Source organism: Hyaena hyaena, unplaced genomic scaffold (genome assembly GCF_003009895.1).
Source record: "Hyaena hyaena isolate Hyena2069 unplaced genomic scaffold, ASM300989v1 scaffold_21, whole genome shotgun sequence".
NCBI classification, from domain to species: Eukaryota; Metazoa; Chordata; class Mammalia; order Carnivora; family Hyaenidae; genus Hyaena; species Hyaena hyaena.
Window position 1 is genome coordinate 2913999 of NW_024080653.1, and position 22150 is coordinate 2936148.

General features: G+C 58.6%; 2 protein-coding genes across 2 annotated transcripts; both read left to right on the forward strand.

Annotated features, from left to right (window-relative positions):
- Positions 1–52: 52 nt before the first annotated feature.
- Positions 53–10596, forward strand: BIRC5 (baculoviral IAP repeat containing 5). Its single transcript, XM_039226615.1, has 4 exons — positions 53–241; positions 1095–1204; positions 3050–3167; positions 8666–10596. The coding sequence occupies exons 1-4, from the start codon at positions 131–133 to the stop codon at positions 8753–8755; spliced, it is 429 nt and encodes a 142-aa protein (XP_039082546.1). The 5' UTR covers positions 53–130; the 3' UTR covers positions 8756–10596.
- Positions 10597–14264: 3668 nt separating this feature from the next.
- On the forward strand, positions 14265–21278 carry TMEM235 (transmembrane protein 235). The gene is given in 11 exon segments (XM_039226275.1): positions 14265–14270; positions 14574–14656; positions 14733–14809; positions 14941–15252; positions 16763–16843; positions 17004–17141; positions 19981–20084; positions 20086–20137; positions 20140–20190; positions 20921–21032; positions 21275–21278. Coding segments are annotated over 11 exon segments (1020 nt in total).
- The last annotated feature ends 872 nt before the right edge of the window (positions 21279–22150 follow it).

Genomic DNA, 22150 nt, shown 5'->3' on the forward strand with positions numbered 1-22150 from the left:
CCGCCCAGCCTGGCATTCCCAGAAGGCCGCGGGCGGCGCGCTTAGGGACCGTGCGTTCCCGACATGCCCCGCGGCGGCCACCGACCGCCGGATTTGAATCGAGTCAGCGCTCGGCGGTTGCGGTGGCGGGATGGGCGCTTCGTCGTTGCCCCCGGCCTGGCAGCTCTACCTCAAGGACCACCGCATCTCTACGTTCAAGAACTGGCCGTTCTTGGAGGGCTGCGCCTGCACCCCGGAACGGGTGAGACCGCACGGCCCCTCTCCCCAGGGCCCCGACGCGGCCCCCCGGGCGCCTCCTCCCTCTGTGGTCTTCCGGTCCCAGGCGCCCGCTCCCTCTGTGGGCTCCACGGCCCCCTGGGCGACCCCTCCTCTGTGGCCGTGTGGTCCCGGACGACCACTGTGAGTTCCCGGGCACCCAATAGAGTGACCCCTCCGTCCGTGGGCTCCCGAATCCCGGGCGCCCCCTCTGCCTGTGGCCTTCCGGTCCCAGGCGACCCCTCCCCCTGTGGCCTTCCGGTCCCGGGCGACCACTGTGAGTTCCCGGGCCCCCCGTAGGGCAACCCCTCTGTCCATGGGCTCCCGAATCCCAGGCGACCCCTCCCCCTTTGGGCTTCAGGTCCCGGGCGACCATTCTGTGAGTTCCCGGGCACCTGGGCGACCCCTCCCTCTGTGGGCTCTCCGGCCCCCTGGGGACCACTGTGAGTTCCCGAGCCTCCCATGGGGCGACTCCTCCCTCTGTGGCCTTCCGGAACTCTGAGTTCCCGGCCCCCCCTGGGGCGACCCCTCCGTCCGTGGGCTCCCGAATCCCAGGCCACCCCTCCCCCTGTGGGCTTCAGGTCCCGGGCGACCATTCTGTGAGTTCCCGGGCCCCTGGGCGACCCCTCCCTCTGTGGGCTCTCCGGACCCCTGGGGACCACTGTGAGTTCCTGGCCCCCCCCCCCCCGGGGCGCCCCCTTCGTCCGTGGGCTCCCGAATCCCAGGCGACCCCTTCTCCTGTGGCCTTCCAGTCCCGGGCCCCGGGGCGCCCCCTCCGTTGGTGGGCTCCCCAGAGCCTGGAGGCCCGCCAGCGCCTGAGCCTTAGCTCTCCCTCGCAGATGGCCGAGGCCGGCTTCATCCACTGCCCCACGGAGAACGAGCCCGACTTGGCTCAGTGTTTCTTCTGCTTCAAGGAGCTGGAAGGCTGGGAGCCAGACGACGACCCCATGTGAGTCTGAGGGCGGCCTCCTGTGGCTTCCAGGGTGTGCAGCTCATGCCCGGGCCTGCTTTCCAGTTTCATTTTGTGCCGAAACCGGTTATCGCGAATGGACGAGCCTCTCTGTGTCGGGGTCCTCCTGGTGCTTTCAACCTGATCAAACCCCATGTGGCCAAATGTCCCTCAGATGCGAAGAAAGGCTCATTCTTATGGTTCTGTACTTGATGCCTTTCATGACAGAGTACAGGAGCCGGTCCAGTTGTGACCTGGGGGCGTCCAGGTGCTGGCCTTGTTTCAGAGTTCTTTAAGCTTTATCGAGGGGCGCCTGGTGACTCAGTCGGTTAAGTGACCCACTTCGGCTCCGGTCATGATCTCACTGTTCTTGGGTTTGAGCCCCAAATCCAGCTTTGCAATGACAGCTCGGAGCCTGGAGCTGCTTCGGATTCTGTGTCTCCCTCTCTCTCCGCCCCTCCCCTGCTCGTGCTCTGTCTCTATTGTAAATAAACATTAAAAAAAATTTTTTAAATAAAACTTTATTGGACTGTAATTCATGTACCACAGAAACCACCCCCTCAGATGTTTTAATTTTTATTTATTTTTTGAGAGAGAACGAGAGAGAGCATGTGCAAGCCGGGGAGGGTCATAGAGAGAGGGACCGAGGATCCAAAGAGGGGCTCTGCTGACAGCCAACAGCCCGACGCGGGGCCCAACCTCATGACCTGAGCTGAAGTTGGACACAACCTACTGAGCCCCCCAGGCACCCAGAAACCACCCTTTTAAATGGCACACGTGCGTTGTTTGGGGTGTTGTTCTTTAAGGCGTCTAGTTATTCTTTAGAATTCTGTGTGTGTGTTCAGATAGGCTGTGATGGCTGTCCTGTGTGCGATGCCACATTCTTTCCTCACCTCTTTTTCCCTGTCAGAACCGGTTGCTTCTGTAACTTTAAGACTTTCCTCTAGAGGATCACCCAAGTTCTCTTCTTGGCCAGAAGAGAGTTGCTGTTTTCACTAATGTGTTTCCTCTCATTACCCCCGGATAATCGGGATGCCATGGTGATCATACCAGAGGTCACTGGCCAAGTGCTGGTTGTATTCTTGCCAGTGAATTTATTTTTAAAGTTTATTCATTTATTTATCTTGAGACAGAGTGCGTGAGCCAGTGGGGGAGGGGCAGAGAGCGTCCCAAGCAGACTCTGAGGCAGAGCCCAACCTGGGGCTGGAGCCCGGGACAGAGATAATGACCTGAGCCGAAATCAAGAGTCAGACACTTGCGGGGCTGAGCTACCCAGGCGCCCTGGGAGTGAATTTCTCTAAGTGCTAGAATGTTTTCAGATGCTAGTTGCTATGGGCTGTCCTTCGGGCCTTTGTGTGGCCGTGTGTTGGGTTCTGGTCCGGTCACACTGCTGCTCGCACTGTGGGGACAAGTCCCAGTGCAGAGGCTGGAGCTGAGGAGCTTCCTGGAGAAGCCTGGCCCAGGGTGCCCTTACTCAGAACCACCAGATCTGTAACAATTCCCATGACACCCCATTGCTTCACACAGTTCCCTTCATGAGGGTTTTAGAGGGATTCAGCGTGTGCTGCCCCTGGACTCACACGTGTGAGTTTTCTTTCCTGTTCATTGCTAAAGGACTGTGTATAAAACCCATTCGCCCCAAGCATGGGGAGAGACGCCGCAGAGGGGTGGGGGGCAGAGGCGGGCTGAGTGGGAGTGCGCAACGGGACCTCGCACGGGCTCTGTGTACTTCACACTTTGCTCTGGACGCCCATTGAGGCGTGTCTGTGAGCTGGGTTCAGTGGGTGCTGATGACAAACGGTTGCTTTTCTCCCTGTTGACACACTCCTGTATTAATTTTTCTAGAGAAGAACATAAAAAACATTCATCTGGTTGTGCTTTTCTTTCTGTCAAGAAGCAATTCGAAGAATTAACCCTCAGTGAATTTTTGAAACTGGACAAGGAAAGAGCCAAGAACAAAATTGTATGTATTATTGGGAATAAGGATCAAGGGCAAAGTGTTGGGCACCCGTAGCACCGAGCTCCCCGCCCCTCGTGCTGGAGGGGCTCCACGTTCCTCGCTTAGCCCTTTACAGCCCCTCCGGTGCATGGGTGACGGTACAAAGGACAGAAAAACATCTGTCCTGGAATGCGGTCTTGGGGCCATGCAGTCAGATCGGAGAGAAACGGGTTCCCTCCTTTGTTTAGGGTGGGTACCTCTGGTGGCGGGAAGGTGGTGGCTGGATGGCGCTCCCGCCTTCAGCGACAGTCTCCGTGGGGGGCCCTGTACATGGTGTGTGAGCATCGTAGGGGCAGAGGGCTTGGGAGCGTGCAGCAGTATCTGGGGGAGGGAGCACTATGGGTGTTGGGGAAAAGGACCTCGGGATTTCTGCAAGTGAACTTTAACTTGTAGACGGGCATCCTAGGGTGTCCGGAGAGTAGAGGGGTGAAGCCGCAGGTCCACTAAGGGCTGGTACCAAGCAGCCGGGGCTGTAGAGAAAATCAGGGCTCCCGGTTAAGTCTGAATTTCAGATCCACAGGGAAAAATTTCTTAGTATAGCTCGTGTATTGTAGGGATGTATACGAGAACCTTACTTGTTCTTGTGAAGTTCGGATGTCGCTGGGCGTCCTATGTTTGTACCCGCCGAGTGCGGCGGCGGCGTTCCAGAGCTCCGTGTTCGGGTGTCGGTGCCGCAGCAGAGCACGGGGCTGCCAGCCGACACCCTGGTTCTGTCCCTGCCACTCTGGGCATTGTGAGTTTAGGCCGGTCTCGCCCACCCTCTCCCTGCTGCAAAGTGCAAGGCTGACCCCTGACCCTGTGTCTGAGGTCCTTTTTTGATTGAAAATTATATTCCTTTTTAGAGATGATTAGGAAATAGTTCTAATACAGTAGGTTTTAAATGCTGAGGACCAATTATGTTTTGTGAGGAAGAGGAAAGAAACTGGTAGTCGGTACAGCAAGTGGTGGAAGCACTGTTTACTCCGCGGGGACCTTGGGACTGGGCAGTGGACTAGGGACAGCCTTCTGGGTCAGGGGCTGCACGCCTGCTAAGGGCCCCGGCATTTTAGCCTTCACGGGCCACTGGTTTCCGTTAGAGAGTATTCTTTGTGGTTCTTGTTTTCACAACTGTTTAAAAACGTGAAAACCTTTCTTAGCCTCAGGACTGTATGAGAAACAAGCCACGTGTTCCGCAGGCCACGGTTGGCCAACCCCATTCTAGGTGAGAGACCAGCCTGTATACTTAGGGGACAGTTGTGAGAAAGCTGCGCTGCGGCAGGCAGGAGGGAGACTAATGTGTGGCCCAGGGAGGCTGAAGTCAAACTGTGGAGCCCTGACCCGGACACGCTGTGGAGCCCTGACGCGGACATGCTGTGGAGCACTGACATGGACACACTGTGGAGCACTGACCCGGACACACTGTGGAGCACTGACACGGACAAACGATGTCAGGTGGTTGCAGCAAGTAGGAAGACTGGGTTGTGTGGGTACAGCTCCAGAGCGGTGATGGGGGCTCGTGGGCCCTGCCATCCAGTGAGGGGAGTCAGATAGCCCATGGGGAGGGGGGCTCGTTGGAGCGGGAAGCCCTCCGGTAGACACTCGGTCACCGTCATCTGCATGCACAGCGGTGGGGCCGAACCAGACCAGGTTAATGTGCAGGGGACCAAATTGGGGGGTGGGAAGAAAATGCTTCGCTTTCCTCGGGCAGCTATTTTTGTTCTCAAGTCAGAATATGGAATACTTTAACATGATGCATTTACTTTTATTACTTTAATTACAAAATAAGTAATACAAATTTCTATAAGGAAGAATCAAAAGCCCTATCTCTATACTGAGGGTGACCACCATTAACTGATGTGTTTCCTTCCAGATAATTTTTAAATTTCTGTATTTTAGGGAAGAATGCCAAGTGTAAGCTTGCAGACTTTCCATAATTGGGTCACACTACTTCCCCAGCAGGAAGTCTCTGTGAGCCCGTGGCACTCAGCAGTCCCATGGTGCTGTCCTCGGGCTGTGCTGTCCAGCGCATTGACCATCAGCCGCACCCGGCTTCCACGATGAAGATTGTGTAAAATGCAGAATTTGGGGCTCCAGGCACACGAACAGCATCGTGCCTGCCCGACAGCTGCACGTGGCCAGTTGCCGCTGTGCCGTGTGGTGCCTTTGTCATTGCGAGAGTTCTGCTGGACGTGCTGTGGGGAGTGCCAGCCAGATGCGAGATGCGCTGTGAATAATTTTTTTAAGTTTATTCATTTATTTTGAAAGAGAACGCACGCACCCAAGTGGGGGAGGGGGAGAGAGAGAATCCCAAGCAAGTTCCACACCAGCAGTGTGGTGCCCGATGCAGGGCTTGAACCCACAAACCGCAAGACTATGACCTGAGCCCAAACCAAGAGTTGGATCCAAGCTCAACCAACTGAGCCATCCAGACGCCTCTGCTGCAAATAATTGATCGCTAATATAAAGTAACACCCAGGCCCCCTCGTGTCTCCATGCACTTTGCCATGTGAATGGATGGTCATGTCAGGTCAGGGCCAAGTGCAGGGAACCGGCAGACCCAGAGGCCTGTCTGCTTCGCCCCGGAGCGCCCAGGCAGGCACTCCAGGTACCTCGCTCCTGGAGGTGGGCTGGCGTGCAAACCTCATCTGTTTTGTGGGGGCAGATAAGGTTGGGGGCTGATACTTTAAATGATTTATTAAATCAGTTACATGATTGCAGTATGCAGTTTAAGATAATCGTTCATCAGACATTCTTGAAAAAGAACACGGTGAAATAGTTGTTTTGGGTCTGTGAATACTGAAGGAACAAATGTGTGCTGTGGGGCTGTGGATTTCTGAGGCCCCAGGTTTAAAAGTGAGGTGCTAGGCAGTGTGGCGGGACCACCGATGGGCAGCTCACCCAGGTCCTGATGCGGAGACAGCATGCGGCCGGTGTGGCGGGGGGTCTGTAGGGGAGCACGCTGCCCTGTGACTCAGTTCCTGCTGCTGCATGGCTACCTCTGCCTTTTGAGAAAAATGAAATAAATTAGAACCGATTAGAAAATGAATCTGTTCAGGGAACAAACTTCATATGGGAGCAGCAGAGAAGCGTCGGACTTGAGTCTGTGGGCACCGACAGTGAGGACAAAATGAGGCATGAGAGAAGGGAGAAGGGGTGCAGCTAGCAAACGTGTGCCCCACGGATTTTCTTATGTTTCTTTTTAATTTATTATTTTTTAAGTTGTTGTTATTTTTTTAATGTTTATTTTTGAGAGCAACAGAGCGCAAGTGGGGGGGAGGGACAGAGAGAGAGGGAGACAGAACCCGAAGCAGCTCCAGGCTCCGAGCTGTCAGCACAGAGCCCGACGTGGGGCTCACACTCAGGAACCACAAGATCATGACCTGAGCTGAAGTCGGACGCTTCAACCACTGAGTCCCCCAGGCGCCCCTTATTGTGTTTTTCATAGCGAGTTTCTGATTTTTGCTTCAATCGGCCTTTATTAAGAAAATAGATAAAATGGAGACGTTGGCCTCCGTGTTGTGGTTAAATTACAGACTGTGAACATAGGGCCTTAATTGGTTTTAGGCTTTTTTGAAAGAGAAGAAAAAAGTAAATAAGAAATATATTTTAAAAGGCCATGGTCCAGGCACCTGGATGGCTCCGTCGGAAGAGTGTGCAACTCTTAATGTGCACGGGTCATGAGTTCAAGCCCCACAATGGGTGTAGAGATTACTTTTTTTTTTTAATGTTTTATTTATTTCTGAGAGAGACCACATGAGCAGGGAGGGTCAGAGAGAGAGGGAGACACAGAATCCGAAATAAGCTCCAGGCTCTGAGCTAGTTGTCAGCACAGAGCCCGACGCAGGGCTTAAACCCACGAACTGTGAGATCATATCCTGAGCCAAAGTCAGACACTTAACCAACTGAGCCACCCAGGCGCCCCAAGGTTACTTTAAAAAAAACAAAAAAGCCACCATCATCTTTCCATATCCGTAAAGACAAGGCTCCATTATTAGGCACACTGTTTCTGATCTTGTGCTGTTTTCTCTTTCCCATGTTGAATCTTATTTTTTAACTGATTTTTTATTTTTATTTTTTAAATGTTTTATTTATTTCTAGGAGAGAGAGAGAGAGAGAGACAGCGTGAGCAGGGGAGGGTCAGAGAGAGAAGGAGTCACAGACTGAAACAGGCTCCAGGCTCTGAGCTGGCAATCAGCACAGAGCCCGACGCGCGGCTTGAACCCACGAACCGTGAGATCATGACCTGAGCGAAAGTCGGACGCTTAACCGACTAAGCCACCCAGGCGCCCCTTAACTAATTTTTTAATTAGTAACTTTAAGCCTTATGTGTGCAGCAAAATTAAGATATCTAAAAAGTTCATATTCAAAAGTAAGTTTTTTCATTTTTATTTATTTTTGAGAGTGAGAGAGACAGCATGAGCAGGGGAGGAGTAGAGAGAGGGAGACACAGAATCTGAAGCAGGCTCCAGCCTCTGAGCTGTCAGCACAGAGCCCGACGCGGGGCTTGAACCCATGAACACGAGATCATGAACTGAGCCGAAGTCAGAGGCTTAACTGACTGAGCCATCCAGGAGCCCCTTGAAAAGTAATTTTTTAAAATTGGCCTCTAATTAGAAAACAATTTTTTTAAGAGAGTGTGTACAAGTGGGGGGAGGGGCAGAAGGTGAGAGAGGGAGAGAGAATCTTCAGCAGGCTCCACGCCCCATGCAGAGCACAGCATGGGACTTGATCCCACAACTGTGGGATCATACCTGAGCTGAAATCAAGAGGCAGCCGCCCCTAGGCAACAAATTTAACCCAGCCAAGGTCTGTTTGTTTTTAATGTGTCAGAGAAACCGAGGAGAGCACAGACTGGGGTAGGGAAAAGGGCCCCTGGATCTGCTAACGAGGTCGGCACTTGTTCTTCTGGAGAGAACGCATAGGAGAATGACAAGGTTGGAAGGCAGGTTCTGGAAGCCACTGGCGGCACAGGAATTTCTCCCATTTTCGGAGAAGCAGGCGCTCAGCCGTGTCTCTCAGTGGACTAGGAGAGGGCTGTGGACTTAGTGGGGGAGCTTCGGAAGCCGTGCCGGGCGCTGGTTAGGAGCAGGGCTCTTCCACAGACTAGCTGGGTACCCCGGAGCTGGACACCACTCTGGACCTCGGTTTCCTCATCTGTATAATGGAGCTAATGATATGCCTGCCTCACAGGGCCACTGAACAGTAAAGCAGTTCATGCGTGTGAAGCAGGTAAAATGGTTTGGTGCATGCAAAGCGTTGCGTAAACGTTTTCTGCTATAATTACCGGGGTGCCGTTTAAATGAGAGGCCCCTGAGTTGAATCAGCATATTCACCCCATACAGCTGGGTGTCTTCACCCTCGCACAGCACTGGATTTACTTAGATGCTCAGTAAATGCTCCCTCATTTTTCCCTTTTGATCCCACCTGCAGCGCATGATTGGGAAGCTCCATTCAGGTTCACGTGCCTGTTCTTTTTCTTCCAGGCAAAGGAAACCAGCAATAAACAGAAGGAATTTGAAGAGACGGCGAAGAGAGTGCGCTGTGCCATCGAGCAGCTGGCGGCCCTGGAGTGAGCCCTGCAGCCTGCTGGGCCCAGACGGGGGCGCGGTGCCCACGCCCACTCCCCAGCGTCAGCGGCTCCTGGGCGGGTGGGGGTGCTTGGCCGCATCTTAGGAAAGGACGTCACGTTTTGAAATTAGAACATTTAAGCTATACTTTTGCTTTTTTCTTGGAAGTGGCGCCACGGCGCCTTCTCTTTGTGCAGCCGGTGCCGCTGAGCATAGTAACTGACTTTTTTCTTTGGTAGTTTTTGGGCCGCTGCTTCCTGGACTGCCCAGGGTGAGCAGGTGAGAGGTGTGTCCTCCCGGGCAGGGCCCCTCCACAGGGAAGCCCCTGGGCTTCGGGTTGACCACTAGCTGTTGGAGCCTGAGATCTGAGGCCTGAATGTAGTCGTAGGTCTGTTGTAACTGGATGAACAGAGAGTGAAGGAGACCGTTTTAGGTTTTATTTGTGGAATAATCCAAATTTCTAGTGTGCGTTCCTCATGTTCCCAGGACCCCGCATCGCCTCGCTGGGGTGTGTCCAAGGCCCGCACCACCCCTTCCCCCGTCAGGCCTGTGGCTCTACGGGGGCCTCCATCCTGCAGAGCGGACCACACGCAGCCCCGTCCCTGCCCAAGCCCTGAACGCCCGTGTGCAGTAAGGGGCTTCCTCGGCTGCCTTGCCACCCTAGTCTTCAAGTTCGTATGGGGGAGCTGCTGGAGTTCAACCCTAGGCTGCCCTGGGCCTTGCTGTGTGACAGTGCCCGGGGGGCGGGGGGCCGATGTCTTGACAGTGAAACCAGCCTCTGGCTTGGAGTCGCGCTGAGGATACTTCTTCACTTCCAGTGGGCACCACAGGCACACGGCAGGGTTGTGACATTTCTCTAAGAAAGATGAGGAAAAGGTGCTTCATGCGAGTCAGTGCGTTTTGCAGAGGCCGGGCTGCCTGTCCTGCAGCAGCTGTCGCGCAGCTGGGGGCGGGCGGGGCGCGGCGGGCACCGGGGAAGGACTTGCTGGCCTCTCCCGGTCGTGGCGAGGGTTGGGCGGCTGGCAGCGCACCTGTCTGTCTTATGGGAGCCCCCCTCGGGGAGGGCAGTGGGGTCAGTGGGTCTAAAAGGTAGGCTGGGAATCTCCGGCGGGGGGAGCCTTTTTTACAGGGAGCTGGTTTATACCGTTTGCAGTCTCACAAGATCATCAGTTCAGTAAGAGCTGGAGCAGGGGCGACGAATACACAGTTGGAGCGCCCCTTCGGGCCCCGGCCCCAGTGCCCTGGCACAGGCTGCCCTTCGGCAGGTCCAGTCCCCGCACCTGTTGAAGCTGAGCTGTGGTTTCCTTGTCTGACACGGGCTCATAAAAGCTGTGCCACCTCAGCTGGCCCTCTTGTGTGGACATGTGACGTGTGAGGCTCTGCGTGTCACGTTCTTACTTTGAATTATTACTTCGTGGAACGGCACAAGCTACAGTTAAAAGGGCACAAAGCCATTCCAGGTCACTGGGGAAATAGGGTGAGCCTTAGGTGGATCTGGAGACAAAGTAAGGTAGCAGGAAGTGGGCAGCAGAAATGGTCATTTATGAACTCGCTTGGCCGTTAGGCAGCCGAGCGAGCCTTCGGCCACACGCCGGTGTCTCCCTCCCCGAGCCCAAGGCAGCGGCCAAGGAACTTGGCTCAGAGGCGTGGGACCTGGTGGGCTGCGGGCGATCAGTCGGCCCTGAGTGGCCACGTCTCCACTGCTCCACACGCTTCCGCATGTCCATGTCACGCTGTCCACGTCGTCGTCTCCACACCGGTCCCCCTGCGCACCTCCCCGCGGCCGGCTCACACGGGAGTCACAGGGACAGATTTTATTTCTCCCTCCATGAATCTAAGCTGTAGGGCGGGGCGGTCATCCTGTCGCTTCTGGAAAATAAAGACCATTTCATTTCAAACACTGCTGCAGACCCCCTGGGGTCTCCAGTCTTGTTGGGTCTGTGTTGTGGCTCCTCAGCCTGCCAGCTGCGCCTCCCGCCCCCGCGGCGGTGGGGAGGGAGGGGCCTCTGCAGACATGGATCCGGCCCACTTGTGTGCGGCGTCTGGACCCATCCCAGGTATGGACCAGCTCTGCAAGACGCATCTCCCGCTTCTTTTTCTTTAAAAAAAAATTTTTAATGTTTATTTTTTATTTTTGAGAGAGAGGGAGACACAGAATCTGAAGGAGCTTCAGGCTCCGAGCTGTCAGCACAGAGCCCAATGCGGGGCTCGAACCCATGAACCCTGAGATCATGACCTGAGCTGAAGTCAGATGTTTAACCGACTGAGCCCCCCAGGCACCCCACAACTGAGTCAGAGAGTGAAGTGTGCTTTTCCCTTCAATCTTGGAGAATATTGACTGCGGTAGTTTTGTCGGGGGCGGAAAGCATCCCAGCCTGTTGTCCTCAGCTGCCTACTGGGGCGTGTGAGCCAGTCTGCAGGTGCACGCTCCCCTCACGGGCTGGCCGACCCCCCGCATGGCGGGCGTTCTTGGCTTCGCCAGGCTGTGCTGTGGAGGGAGGCCGTGCCAGGGCCTCCCCTCAGTCCGTCTTCTGCACTTGCACTTCTACTGACGTGCTTTCTTTTTTTAATCTTTCTTTTGAGAGCACCAGTGGGGGGAGGGACAGAAAGAATCTCAAGCGGGTTTCACGCCCTGTGTGGATGGTTACGGGCAGACAGGGTGACCTACACCGTCCCCAGCACCGTGAAGAGTGCCAGCCTGACCAAAAGTGACCCGCCGAGGACAGAGCCACGGCCACTGCCTGTGGGTTGGCGCCCCTGGGGTGCTGGCCATTCTGTGCAGATTGCCCTTTAAAATAACTCCGCTTTGCGAAGGAAGCCCCGTGGGATCTTCGCCGCGTTTGTGTGTGTGCAGAAACGGACTTGCAAAGAGGCAAAGCTTGTCCAAGGTGGCACAACTGGTAAGTTTTTGGGTTAAGGCTTGAGCCCAGGCACCCTGGCCCCCAGAGGTGGGGCCTTCCCGGTTCATGGTGCCGCCCAGCCCTGCAGGTGTGGCCGGGGTCAACTGCCCGACTCCAGGCGCCGAGGACGGTCTTGAAAGCCGTTTCCCAGGCTGCTTTGTCCAAAAGGCCATCGTTCTGCGGAACTGAACCCTGCCTCCCCCAGGTTTCCACTGGTCCAGTACAGCATTTTTAAAAATCTGAACTAAGACTCGCGGGAGCTGGTAGAGAGAGTACGAAGGGGCTCCACGCACCCTTCGCCCAGTTCGTGCTGCTGTAACTGCAGTAAAATGTCTACTTGCTTTCAGCGTGTAAGGTCAGAGCTGGAGAGAACATTCTGTTGGGGCGCCCGCGTGGTTCAGTCAAGCTTCCAGTCCAGTTTCGGCTCAGGTCGTGATCTCAGGGTTCAGGAGTTTGAGCCCCACATTGGGCTCTGCACTGACAGTATGGAGCCTGCTTGGGATTCTCTGTCCCTCCCCGGCTCTCGCATATTCGCTCGCTCGCTCGCTTGCTCTCTGTCAAAAGAAAAGAAGGTTCTCTTGTGCAGCCCGGCTTGCTGTGAATCAGTGTTGCTGGCACAAAGGGGTTTCTTGTCTGGGCCCAGAGAGAGTCTCACCCTTAGAGCAAAGTCCCGGAGCCTGAGGTTTCCTCTCCTTGGGGCTCAGCCTGCGGAATTTGAGCCCGTTTTCAGCTGACCAGCCAAATTAGGGCCTTGGCTTCTCTGTGCTTATTTCCCACCTGATCCCCACAGTGGTGACATCTATCCGCTTGTTCACTCGGATGCTTGAGCACCTACAGCGTGTGGGTGCTATGCCCAGGAACCGAACGAAGGCCAGAGAGGACTTGGTCCCCGCAGGGAGCACTTGGGAAGACCAAGGCCGACAAGTAGTCTTGTGACATGGAGGCTGCGAAGACCATGAACTCTGCATTGGGTGGGAGGGAAAGAACTGGGCTGTCTGTCCAGGACCAGGGAGGCGGCTGCCAGATGATCAAAGAAGGGAAAGGTGTGCCAGGCAGAGGGAATGGAAGCGTACGTTCTGGGGACCGCAGGGGTGTTCTGCGAGGTTCCAGGCTCACCGAACACAGGCTGCCAAGTCCAAGCTGGTAGTGACAGGCCCTTTGTCAATCTGTCAGTTCCTGGGGATGAGACCACCTAGGTATGATGCTGGCCGCCTCCCAGTTAGGGCTGGGTCCCTCCTGTCCCTGATGGTGGTGGCACAGCAGCCATCTGATGCTAACTTGGAAGAGGCCCCGACACCCTGGAGATGGACGCGGTGCTTGCCAGGTGGCCGGCCGACAGCTCTAACCGGGAGTTAGGAGTCGACGGTGAAAACTAGGGGTCGTTCCAAAGTGGCACTTTTTCAGAGTCCGGCTAGGGTGTGCTTCGGGTCCATCTCAAGGAAGGAGACGGGGAATTCATCAAGGCAGCCCCTCGGGGGCCAGTGCTTACTGCCTGGGGACAGTCCAGTCAGCGGCTCCGCCTTCACATTGGGCTTAAAACACTGCACTTTAAAGCATGTGAGGCGTAGACTGCTACCCTGGCTGTCTACACTGCAGTTGGGGGGTGGGGGCGACTGTGTTCCTGTCCAGAGCCATGTGGCTCTGTGGGACCCGTAGCCTCCAGAAGTGCCACCCCTGACCCTGACACCAGGATCCTGTTTCATGGGGTTGCAGAGAAGACCCTCTGAAACCAGCTCGGGCTGACCGGCAGGGCGGCACTGGGGAGGGGCGTGTGGGGTGCGGCCCGAGGGGCGCCTCCTCTTCTCCCAGCCTCCATCCATCCCTCACACAGCCAAGCTTCGGCCCAGCTCAAGCAGTCTTGGTCCTTGTCACGTTGTGGGTAAATATTAGGGCCAGTAGTCACCCCGCCCCCCCCCCGCCCCGCTGTTCTCCCGCAGAGACCCAGCCCCACCCCCATGCTCTCCTCCCTCCGCACCCCTTCTCACCTCCTGCTTTGTAGATGCCTGTCTTGCCCTGAACACCTGTTTTATGTGCTTGCTGAATTCTTTCACCCGCCAGGCCCAGTGCCCCCTGAGAGAGAAGCCCCCCACCCCGGCTGCCCCCCAGCTTCAGAGCAGGGCTGGGGGCACCCACACTGCCGCAGCTGGGAAGCCCCTAGGCCCGCTCTGCGCCCCAACCCGGCCTTGGAAGGATGCACCGCCTGCAGGGACCCGACATGATTCCCTGGGCTCTGAATGCCGCTTGAGATGGTGTTTCAGTGACGGCTTCCTGACTGCATTCCTCAAACCCGGTGGAGGAGAAAGGGCTGGAACCCGCAGAAACGAGAGGCTGGGGTGACCGCAGGTCACGAATCTCCGTGGTCCCAGGAGGGCCACCCTCAGTGACGATGTGGACTTCGGGCCTCGGGCCCTGTGTGCAGCCTCTGCCCAGCCCTGTGGGGCAGCCACCCACCATCCAGGGGCCCAGAGGAGGCCCTCCCATCGCCCACGATTGCACCCCAGACAGCCCCTCCCTACATGCAAGTCACTGCCTGCTCCTGGGTGGGGGCCCTTTGAGACCCCTGCTTCCCACCCACAGTGCCTGGCCCATGTCAGAGGAGGTGCTTCATGCGGGTTATGCCGGTTTGCTGAGTGAGTGACAGGCAGCGCCCGGCCTGCCCCTGTGACATTTGTAATTAGAAGCTAACTGGAAGCAAGACCTCATCCTTCTGTGGCCCCCTCGCCAGCCTGCCTAGGCCCTATGCCCATCCGCCCCACTTCACCGGATCCCTCCGGTTAGAGGGACGCGGATTAAGACCAGAACCGCAGGGCCAGCCAGCGGCCAAGTGCCCCGGCCGGGGTGGCTGCCTCCCACTCTTCAGGCGGTCAGCTGCCTGCTAAGCCCCCGCCTGGGGCGACGTAGGCCCCACCCTTCCTCCTCCTCAGCCTGGCCGTTTGGAGGCTGAAAATCCGAGGTTTAGAGAGATTAAGACGTTTGCCCAGGATCCAGGCCAGCGGCCAGCTCCTCGGTACGCTGGGATTTGAACCCAGGTCTGCAGCAGCTCTACCTGCGGCTCTGAGACCGTTCTGCCCCCTGGGGCCGAGCTCTGCCATCGCCATCGCCATCGCCATCGCCATCGCCAAGAGGTGGGACCGATCTTCCTGCGAACCTGGGGGGGCGCGTATCGCGAGGCCAGTGCGCAGGCAGAAAAGGGGGAGCCGCGTCCCGAAGAGCCTCGGAGCGGACACACCGGCTTGCCCTCCCCCGCTCCCGGCGCCCAACCCCGCCTCCGCCCCGCTCCCCAAATCCCAGGCGCCGCTCCCCGCATCCCCCCACTCTGCCCCGCTCACCAAATCCCGGGTGCCCCCTGCCCGGCCGGGCTCCCCCGCTCCCCCGCTCCCCATCGCCCCCCACTCGCCCACTCCCGCGGCCCCCCCCCGGGCCCCGCACCGCGCACCCCGGGCCCCGCATGGCCCGGCCTGGGGGCGCTGCTCAGCTTCGCGCTGCTGGCGGCCGCCGTGGCCAGCGACTACCGGTGCGTCCTGGAGGTGGCGGACGCCGGCAACCGCACGGGGCGCGCCGCGCGGCTGTCCTCGCACTGGGGGCTCTGGCGCGTCTGCGAAGGTACGCGGCGGGCGGCGGCGGGCCCTGGGCGCGGGGCGCGGGCAGGGCGGCGCCCCCCTCCCGCACGCCGCCACCTCCGTCCCCTCCCAGAACTGCCTGGGTGGTGACAGTCGGGCTACCAGTGCAGGCGCGGGAAATGAATGTCTTGGGGGGTTGGGGGCGTTGTGGGACCCCTTAAGGACCCAAGAGCCTGGGGAGCAGGAGCCCTGGGCAGTCCCCCGCCCGCCCTGGTGTGTGCGGGGTGGGGGGCCTTGTGTTAGAAGCTGCAGCACATTACTTGGCAGGTTCTCAGTGGGCTCTGCTGCTAGCTGCTGGCTGACCTTGCCCTTGCTCAGCCTCCAAGTCTTTGTCGATAGGGAGAAACTGAATCTTCTCAGGATGCAAACGCGGTGGAGAGGGGAGGTGGGGGGAGAAAGCAGGGGGCAGAGGCAGGGACCGGGGGCACCCAGGGGCCACTCTGTTGCTGTCCCTCCTCACGGAGGGCGTGGGGCCTCTGGGAAGGTGCTTCTCATCCAAGTGACCACCAGCTGTTTCTTGATTGCTGTCCCCAGGGTTGAGCCAGGCACAGCCAGAGCTCTGGGCTGAGACCTGCCCATCCCTACACACACCGCGGCGCCCCCCCCCCCGATCGTCTGACGTGCACACGGGCACAAAACAGGGGCACTACATGCATTTCAGACCTGTGTAGACGCCGCCAGGTCCAGAGAGGAGGGCATTCCCTCCGGAGGGCTTCCCTGGCACAGAACCAGCAGCGGCGGGGGAGGGGGTGCGGGCAGCAGGATCTGCGAGAGCATGTGAACTTGCGTGTGCATGCATGTGACATATGTCAGTGTGAGTGCACACGTATGCGTGTAAATGTGTGTGGTGAGCATGTGTCCGTGTGTGTATGGATCTGAATGTGTGATCACGTGTGTGTAGGTGACTATGAATGTGTATGTATAAGTGTGTGTGACTGAGTGAGCGTGTGTGTGTGCGCACGTGTGACTGCACCTCCTTGGTGGCAGCTGGGAGGGAAAGAAGAGCTCTTTGTTCATCCACTGAACAGACTGTACCTCATGTTCTGGAGCCCTTCCCGCTTGTGCATGTGTGTGCCCGTGTGTCTCCAAATATGGGTGGGTGTGCACGTGTGTGCAAGAGGCAGACACCACATTACCGGCACCGTTTCCTGTGCAGGTGAAGCCACGTGTGAGCACGCTCGGAGACCCGGGCTTAAGGGAGTGCGGACAGCAGCCTCCAGTGTGAAATTTTAGATAGACGTCCGTGTAGGAGTCGTGTGTATGTTACAGAAACAAAATAAAAGGTCTTCAACCCTCTGAACCCATTTGGAGCCACAACTCTGGGGTCCAGGAGAGGATGTGACGGGGCTCTGTGGCCACTGCTCTGCCCGCTGGGCTGTGGCAGGGACCACGCCGCGTGCCCACAGGGCCACCCATCTCGGAGAAATGCCAGGTGGGGGGTGGCCCGACAGGTCTCCAGCCCAGCGGGCTTTGCGTCCTTTTCTGCTTTGCAGGGCAGAACAGCTGCATCCCCTTGATCGACCCCTTTGCCAGCGAGAGCCTGGATGCCTCCGCCTCAGAGCGGCACCTCATCTGTGAGTCCTGGGGCCGAGTCACCCCTGTCCCTTCCTCAGTCTCCGGGCGAGACTGTCCTATGAAGGCGGACCCCCAGGCAGCCAGGACTCTGGCCCCCTGGGTCTGACCTGGGGGTAGGTCCGCATCCCGGCCCGCGCCCTGAGCCCCCTCTCCCGGCAGCCCTGCACCGAGCTGTCATGGTGGTCCTGCCCCTGAGCCTCGTGCTTGTCGTGTGCGGCTGGGTCTGCGGCCTCTTCAGTTCCCTGGTACAGAGCACCCTCCTGCTCCTCTTCACCGGCTGCTACTTCTTGCTGGGGGGTGAGTGTGGGCGCCCCAGGGGCCATGGGTCCTGGGAGACGGGTGCCTCCTCTCCTGCCACCCTGCCCCTGCTCCCGTCTGGGCTGTGCTGACCCGGGCCCACCCTGGGGATCGAGCAGCAGCAGGAAGGCACCTGGGGCGGCAGCGGCCTGTATGGGGACGGGGACAGGGGGTGGCTGTGGGCCAAGGTCCCGGGATGGAGGAGCCCCAGGGTTGAGCTTTTTTTTTTTTAATTTTTTAAAATATATATTTTTTTAATTTCTGAGAGAGAGAGAGAGAGAGAGACAGCGTGAGCAGGGGAGGGTCAGAGCGAGAGGGAGACACAGAATCTGAAACAGGCTCCAGGCTCTGAGCTGGCAGCACAGAGCCCAACACGGGGCTCGAACCCACGAACTGTGAGATCATGACCTGAGCTGAAGTCGGACGCTTAACCGACTGAGCCCCCCGGGCGCCCCCCCAGGGTTGAGCTTCTAAGCACGGGAGCATGAAGCTCCCCCAGGCGACCCCAGGACCTGCCCTACTAGACCCGCAGGAAGGGCACACGCTGACCCCTACCTATTCTCCCCAGACGGGCCGGGTAGAAGGAGCAGGAGTGGGCAGGGCCAGGCATTATAAGGCAGTCACAGTCCTCGGCAGTGACCGCAGCCGAGCCCCGACTATGACTGGTGACAGTTCATCAGCTGACATTCATCTAGACTGTGCCGGGCACTGGGCCAGGCCCTCCTGCAGGGGTGCAGCCGTGGCCTCTCTGTGGTCCCAGCTTCCAGCTGAGACTTTCAAGGATTCACCAAGGTCAGCAGGAAGCTTCGCTGCTTTTTGGCGTCATCAGCCCCTGCCAGCCAGCTGGTACCCCCCGCTGCCCACAGCTGGCGGTAGCTGGTGGTGGGCGGGGGCCCCTCGGGGTCAGTGCTCAGCAGCCTGTGCTGTCGGGGGTGAGGTCCGAGGCGAGTCCGGCATCCGAGCCGGCTCTACTGTCAAGGCCATGGCGCTTGAGACCCAGACCATGTGGGCCTGGGGCTCCCTCTCGGGCAGGACTGCCTCCTCCCCAGAGGACGCCGTGCCCTGTGGGAGGCCTTGGTCAAGAGGGAATAGGCGGCCTGCCTGGTGCCGAGAGCCCGGAGGACCAGCAGTCCGGGTGTGCGTGTGCTTTCGAGAACGAAAGCAGGAGAAATCAGAACGTCAGCTGTGGCCTGACCCCAGAGACCCGCTGTGTGGGTCCAGATCCAATTAAGAGGCCCTCAGGAAGCCAGCGAGAGGGTGGGGCCATACCCAGGAAACCTCGGCACTGCGCTCTCTGAGCGGGGGCACTGGCCGGCAGGTGGAGCCAGGGCCTGGTTCGAAGACCACCTCACGCACTCCCCTCGCCCAGGGTCCCGTCTGGCTGCACCACTGCTCTCCTTGCAGGGGAATGGAGGGTGCTCCCCAGAAATGGGTCAGCTGATCTCACGGACGGGAGCCCGCCCATGGGGCAGGCACACTAGCTCTAGGGGCTCAGAGGCAGGAATGTCACACCCAGGGGACCTGCCTAAGGCCAGCTTGGCCCACGCCCACCCCCACAGGAAGAGGAGGAGGGACAGAGGGGCCGAGGGTGAACGCCAGCCGGACCGGTGCCTCCCCTGAGACATGCACTCTCCCGCCACTGCCCAGCTTGAGGCTCCGCTGACGGCTGGGGTGGATGTCCTGCCTCCTGCCTCCCTCCTTCCCGTCTCTTTGGTCAAGCGAGGAATCACAGAGGTCCGGGAGGAGAGTCGGGATATGGGGACCCCAGGGCTACGCCCCTTCTCCGGGTCCCAGGGAGATCCAGACCTGGCCCTGAAGGTCAGCTCTGGTCAGCCTCCTGGCCTCGGCTGGGCAGAGTCCAGAGGGAGCCCCATACCAGGAAGTGCCTATGTGGGGCATCAGGACCCTCGCGCCCCCCCGCCCCAGCTTTCCCTGTGGTTGGGACCAAGGGCCGGCTCTGATGTCAGCCTGTCGCTGTGGGACACCGGGTGCTTCTCTGGGCTGGGCCTTCTGAGTCGGGGTGAACAGGAAAACGTCCCAATGTGCAGCTTTTAGCGTGCCCAGCACCCTGTGCGAAGTCAGAGTGTCAGAGGGAGGAGGGGGCCCGCTTCAGGGGATCAGGCAGGCGGGGCCTGGATCGCAGGCCGTGGGCGCAGGGAGAGGGCCTGCAGAGGCTGGAGGCTTGGGCTAGGGCCAGAAGGGGGGGGTACCCCGATGAAGTGGGGGGAAGTGCAAGGACACTGATTGCCAATAGAAGTCACTGGCTCTGTGTGTGTATGTGTGGGTGTGTCAGTGTGCACGTGCAGGTCAGTGTGCGTGCGTGTATCAGTGTGTGTGCACATGTGTATACATGTGTCAGTGCGTGTGTGTCAGGGTGTGTCTCTGTGTGTGCATGTGTCGGTGTGTGTGCGTGTGCCGGTGCATGCGTATGTTGGTGTGTGCACATGGGTGGGGGTGTGTCTGTGTGTGTGCTTGTTCCTGTGTGTGCACGTGTGTCTGTGTGCGTGTGTCGGGGTGTGTGTGTTGGTGTGCATGAGTGTGTCGGTTCGTGTGTGTCGGTACACGCATGTGTGTTGGGGACTCTGGGGAATACAGGAGGGCGCTGGTATATAGAGGCAGTTATGCGAGTCAGGACTGTTGCTGGGGGTGTAGGTGGTGCAAGGGGGTTTTGTGGGCTGAGGTCCAGGGGTTTGGGAAGTGAATAGGAGACCCTGTTTCCCCCAGAGGCCAGTGTTAGGGGCTCCAAGGCCGTGTCTGCGGGACCGCCTTGGCCAGGACCCGGTTAGGCAGCTGCCGGCCGCGTTCGGCCCACGGAGCGGTCGCCCTGCCCCTCCCCCAGGTGCCCTGACCCTGGCGGGGGCCAGCATCTACATCCGCTACTCGCACCTGGCCTTCGCCGAGACCGCGTGCCAGTACGGCCCCGGCATGTGCAGGACCGTAGCCCTGGGGCTCCTGCGCCTCCGAGGCTCTCAGCGGCGTCCTGCTGCTCACCGCGGCCGAGCCCTCAGCCTGAGCCGGCAGCCGGGGGCCCCACTCTGTGGTCATCTGAGTGGCAGCGGGGGGAGGGGCGCCATTTCCCTTTGCATCCCTAGGCCTGGCTGGAGTCCTGGCTGGGAGGGCACGGTGGGGGGGGGCAGGGGGCAGAGCCAAGGGTCCAGTCTCCTGTTGCTTGGCAGAGCCAGATGTTAGGGGGCCTCCCATGCCTGGTTTGTGCCCTTTAGGGACTAACTGGCTTGGCCTCCTCTTAGGGATGAGAAAGGAGTCCCAGTAAGAGCACAGGGCCCAGGAGATTGTGAGAGGGGCCAGGGTGCTCAGCGGGCCCTCGCCTCTCACGGGCATGGCCTGCACTGGCCCTCCTGTCAGTCCTGTGGAGCCACCTGTCCTCATTCCTAGGGCCCTGGGTCACGTGGAGAAGCGACACTTTGTCCTGGGGAGGGGTGATTTGAGAGAGAAGCATCCATCCCTTCAACACCCACCGAGTCAGGCTCCGTGCTGCCCGCTCGTCTGCCTGTCCGGTCCTCCGGGTACCCTTCACATGAGTCTCCATTCACCCATTTTACAGAAGGGAAGTCTGAGGCCCCGACCATCCCGGAGCAAACAGCAGAGCCGGATGCCCTTCCAGGCTGGGGGGGGACTCCCAGGCCTCAGTTCTGTCCACTGGTCTTCGAGGACAGGCGTTGGTGGGGAGGATACTGAGGAGGGGGCCCCCGGAGCCCCCCGGGATCTGCAAAGGGATCTGAGTGGGCTGGACCCACCTCTGCCCCCTGCCTTGCTCTCAGGCCTGGTGGGGCTGCTGCTTCCGGTGGGCTGGTACTCCGGGACCCCAGACCTCCCATCTGCAGCTCCCCGCGGATGTCTGGGCGCCCTGAGCAAGCGCATGTGCACGTCCGGGTGGGGGTGGGGGAGCCGCGGCAGGTGGCGAGGTGACCCAGAGCGGCCTGCAGGCTTCCTGAGCAGAGGCGGGTGGGGCTCGGGGCGCAGACCCTGGGTCATCTGGAGACAGGCTCCCTCTCCTGTTGGTAGAGAAGTCGGGGGGCCCAGGGGCCCAGGGCCTTCCTGAGCCTGGCATGTGTGCTGGCGGGGGCTCGGTGGCCCCTCTTGCCCTCCCCCAGCCTCCCTTTCCTGCTCCACAGGTGACGGGAAGCTTGAAGCCCTCAGGGCTACACCACTGGGGGCTCCCCCTCAGGGCTTCCCTTCCCACCTGTGCTCTAGCATTTACCGTTCCACGTAGCGACAGTGTGCCAGCCTGTCCTTAAATAAATCAGTTTATGCTGTGTGCCGAAAAGCCTTGTCTTTCTCTCTGAAAATTGGTTTCAGAATAGACAATACGCACGTGTGGCTTATGAACAGGTGCGAAGGCAATAACCTTGGTACCAGCTCTGTGTGTGTGTGTGTGTGTGTGTGTGTGTGTGTCTGCGCTCAAGCGCACACGCGTGCGCATCCATCCGGAAATGTCCTGTGTGTCTGTCCATCCAGAGACGCCTTCTGGGAACCCAGCAAAGCTCCTTCCCTGCAGGTCAGCACAGGTGGGAGGGACCCCCACCCCCCACGCCGGGTCCTGGATCAGGGGGCTTTGCATGCGGATCTTCTCAGCTTGTGAGGCTCTAACTCGACTCCTGTGGTTCCCTGGGGGGCGGGGAGTGCGAGGGGTTGCCTCCCTGTCTGCAGGTGGGCCTAAATAACCGCCAGAGTTGCTAAAAAAAGAGATCCAATCCCAAATTATTTATAGTATTCTTTTGTAAGCAGGAGATTTTATCTTATTTTTTTAGTGTTTATTTTTGAGAGAGATTGAGGCAGAGTGTGAGTAGGGAGGGGCAGAGAGAGAGGGAGACAGAATCTGAAGCAGCACCAGGCTCTGAGCTGTCAGCACAGAGCCTGACACGGGGCTTGAACCCACGGACTGTGAGAACATGACCTGAGCTGAAGTCGGGTGCTTAACCAATTGAGCCCCCCCAGGCACCCCAGGAATTTTATTTTTAAAAAAGGAAAATGCATAGAGATGAACACAG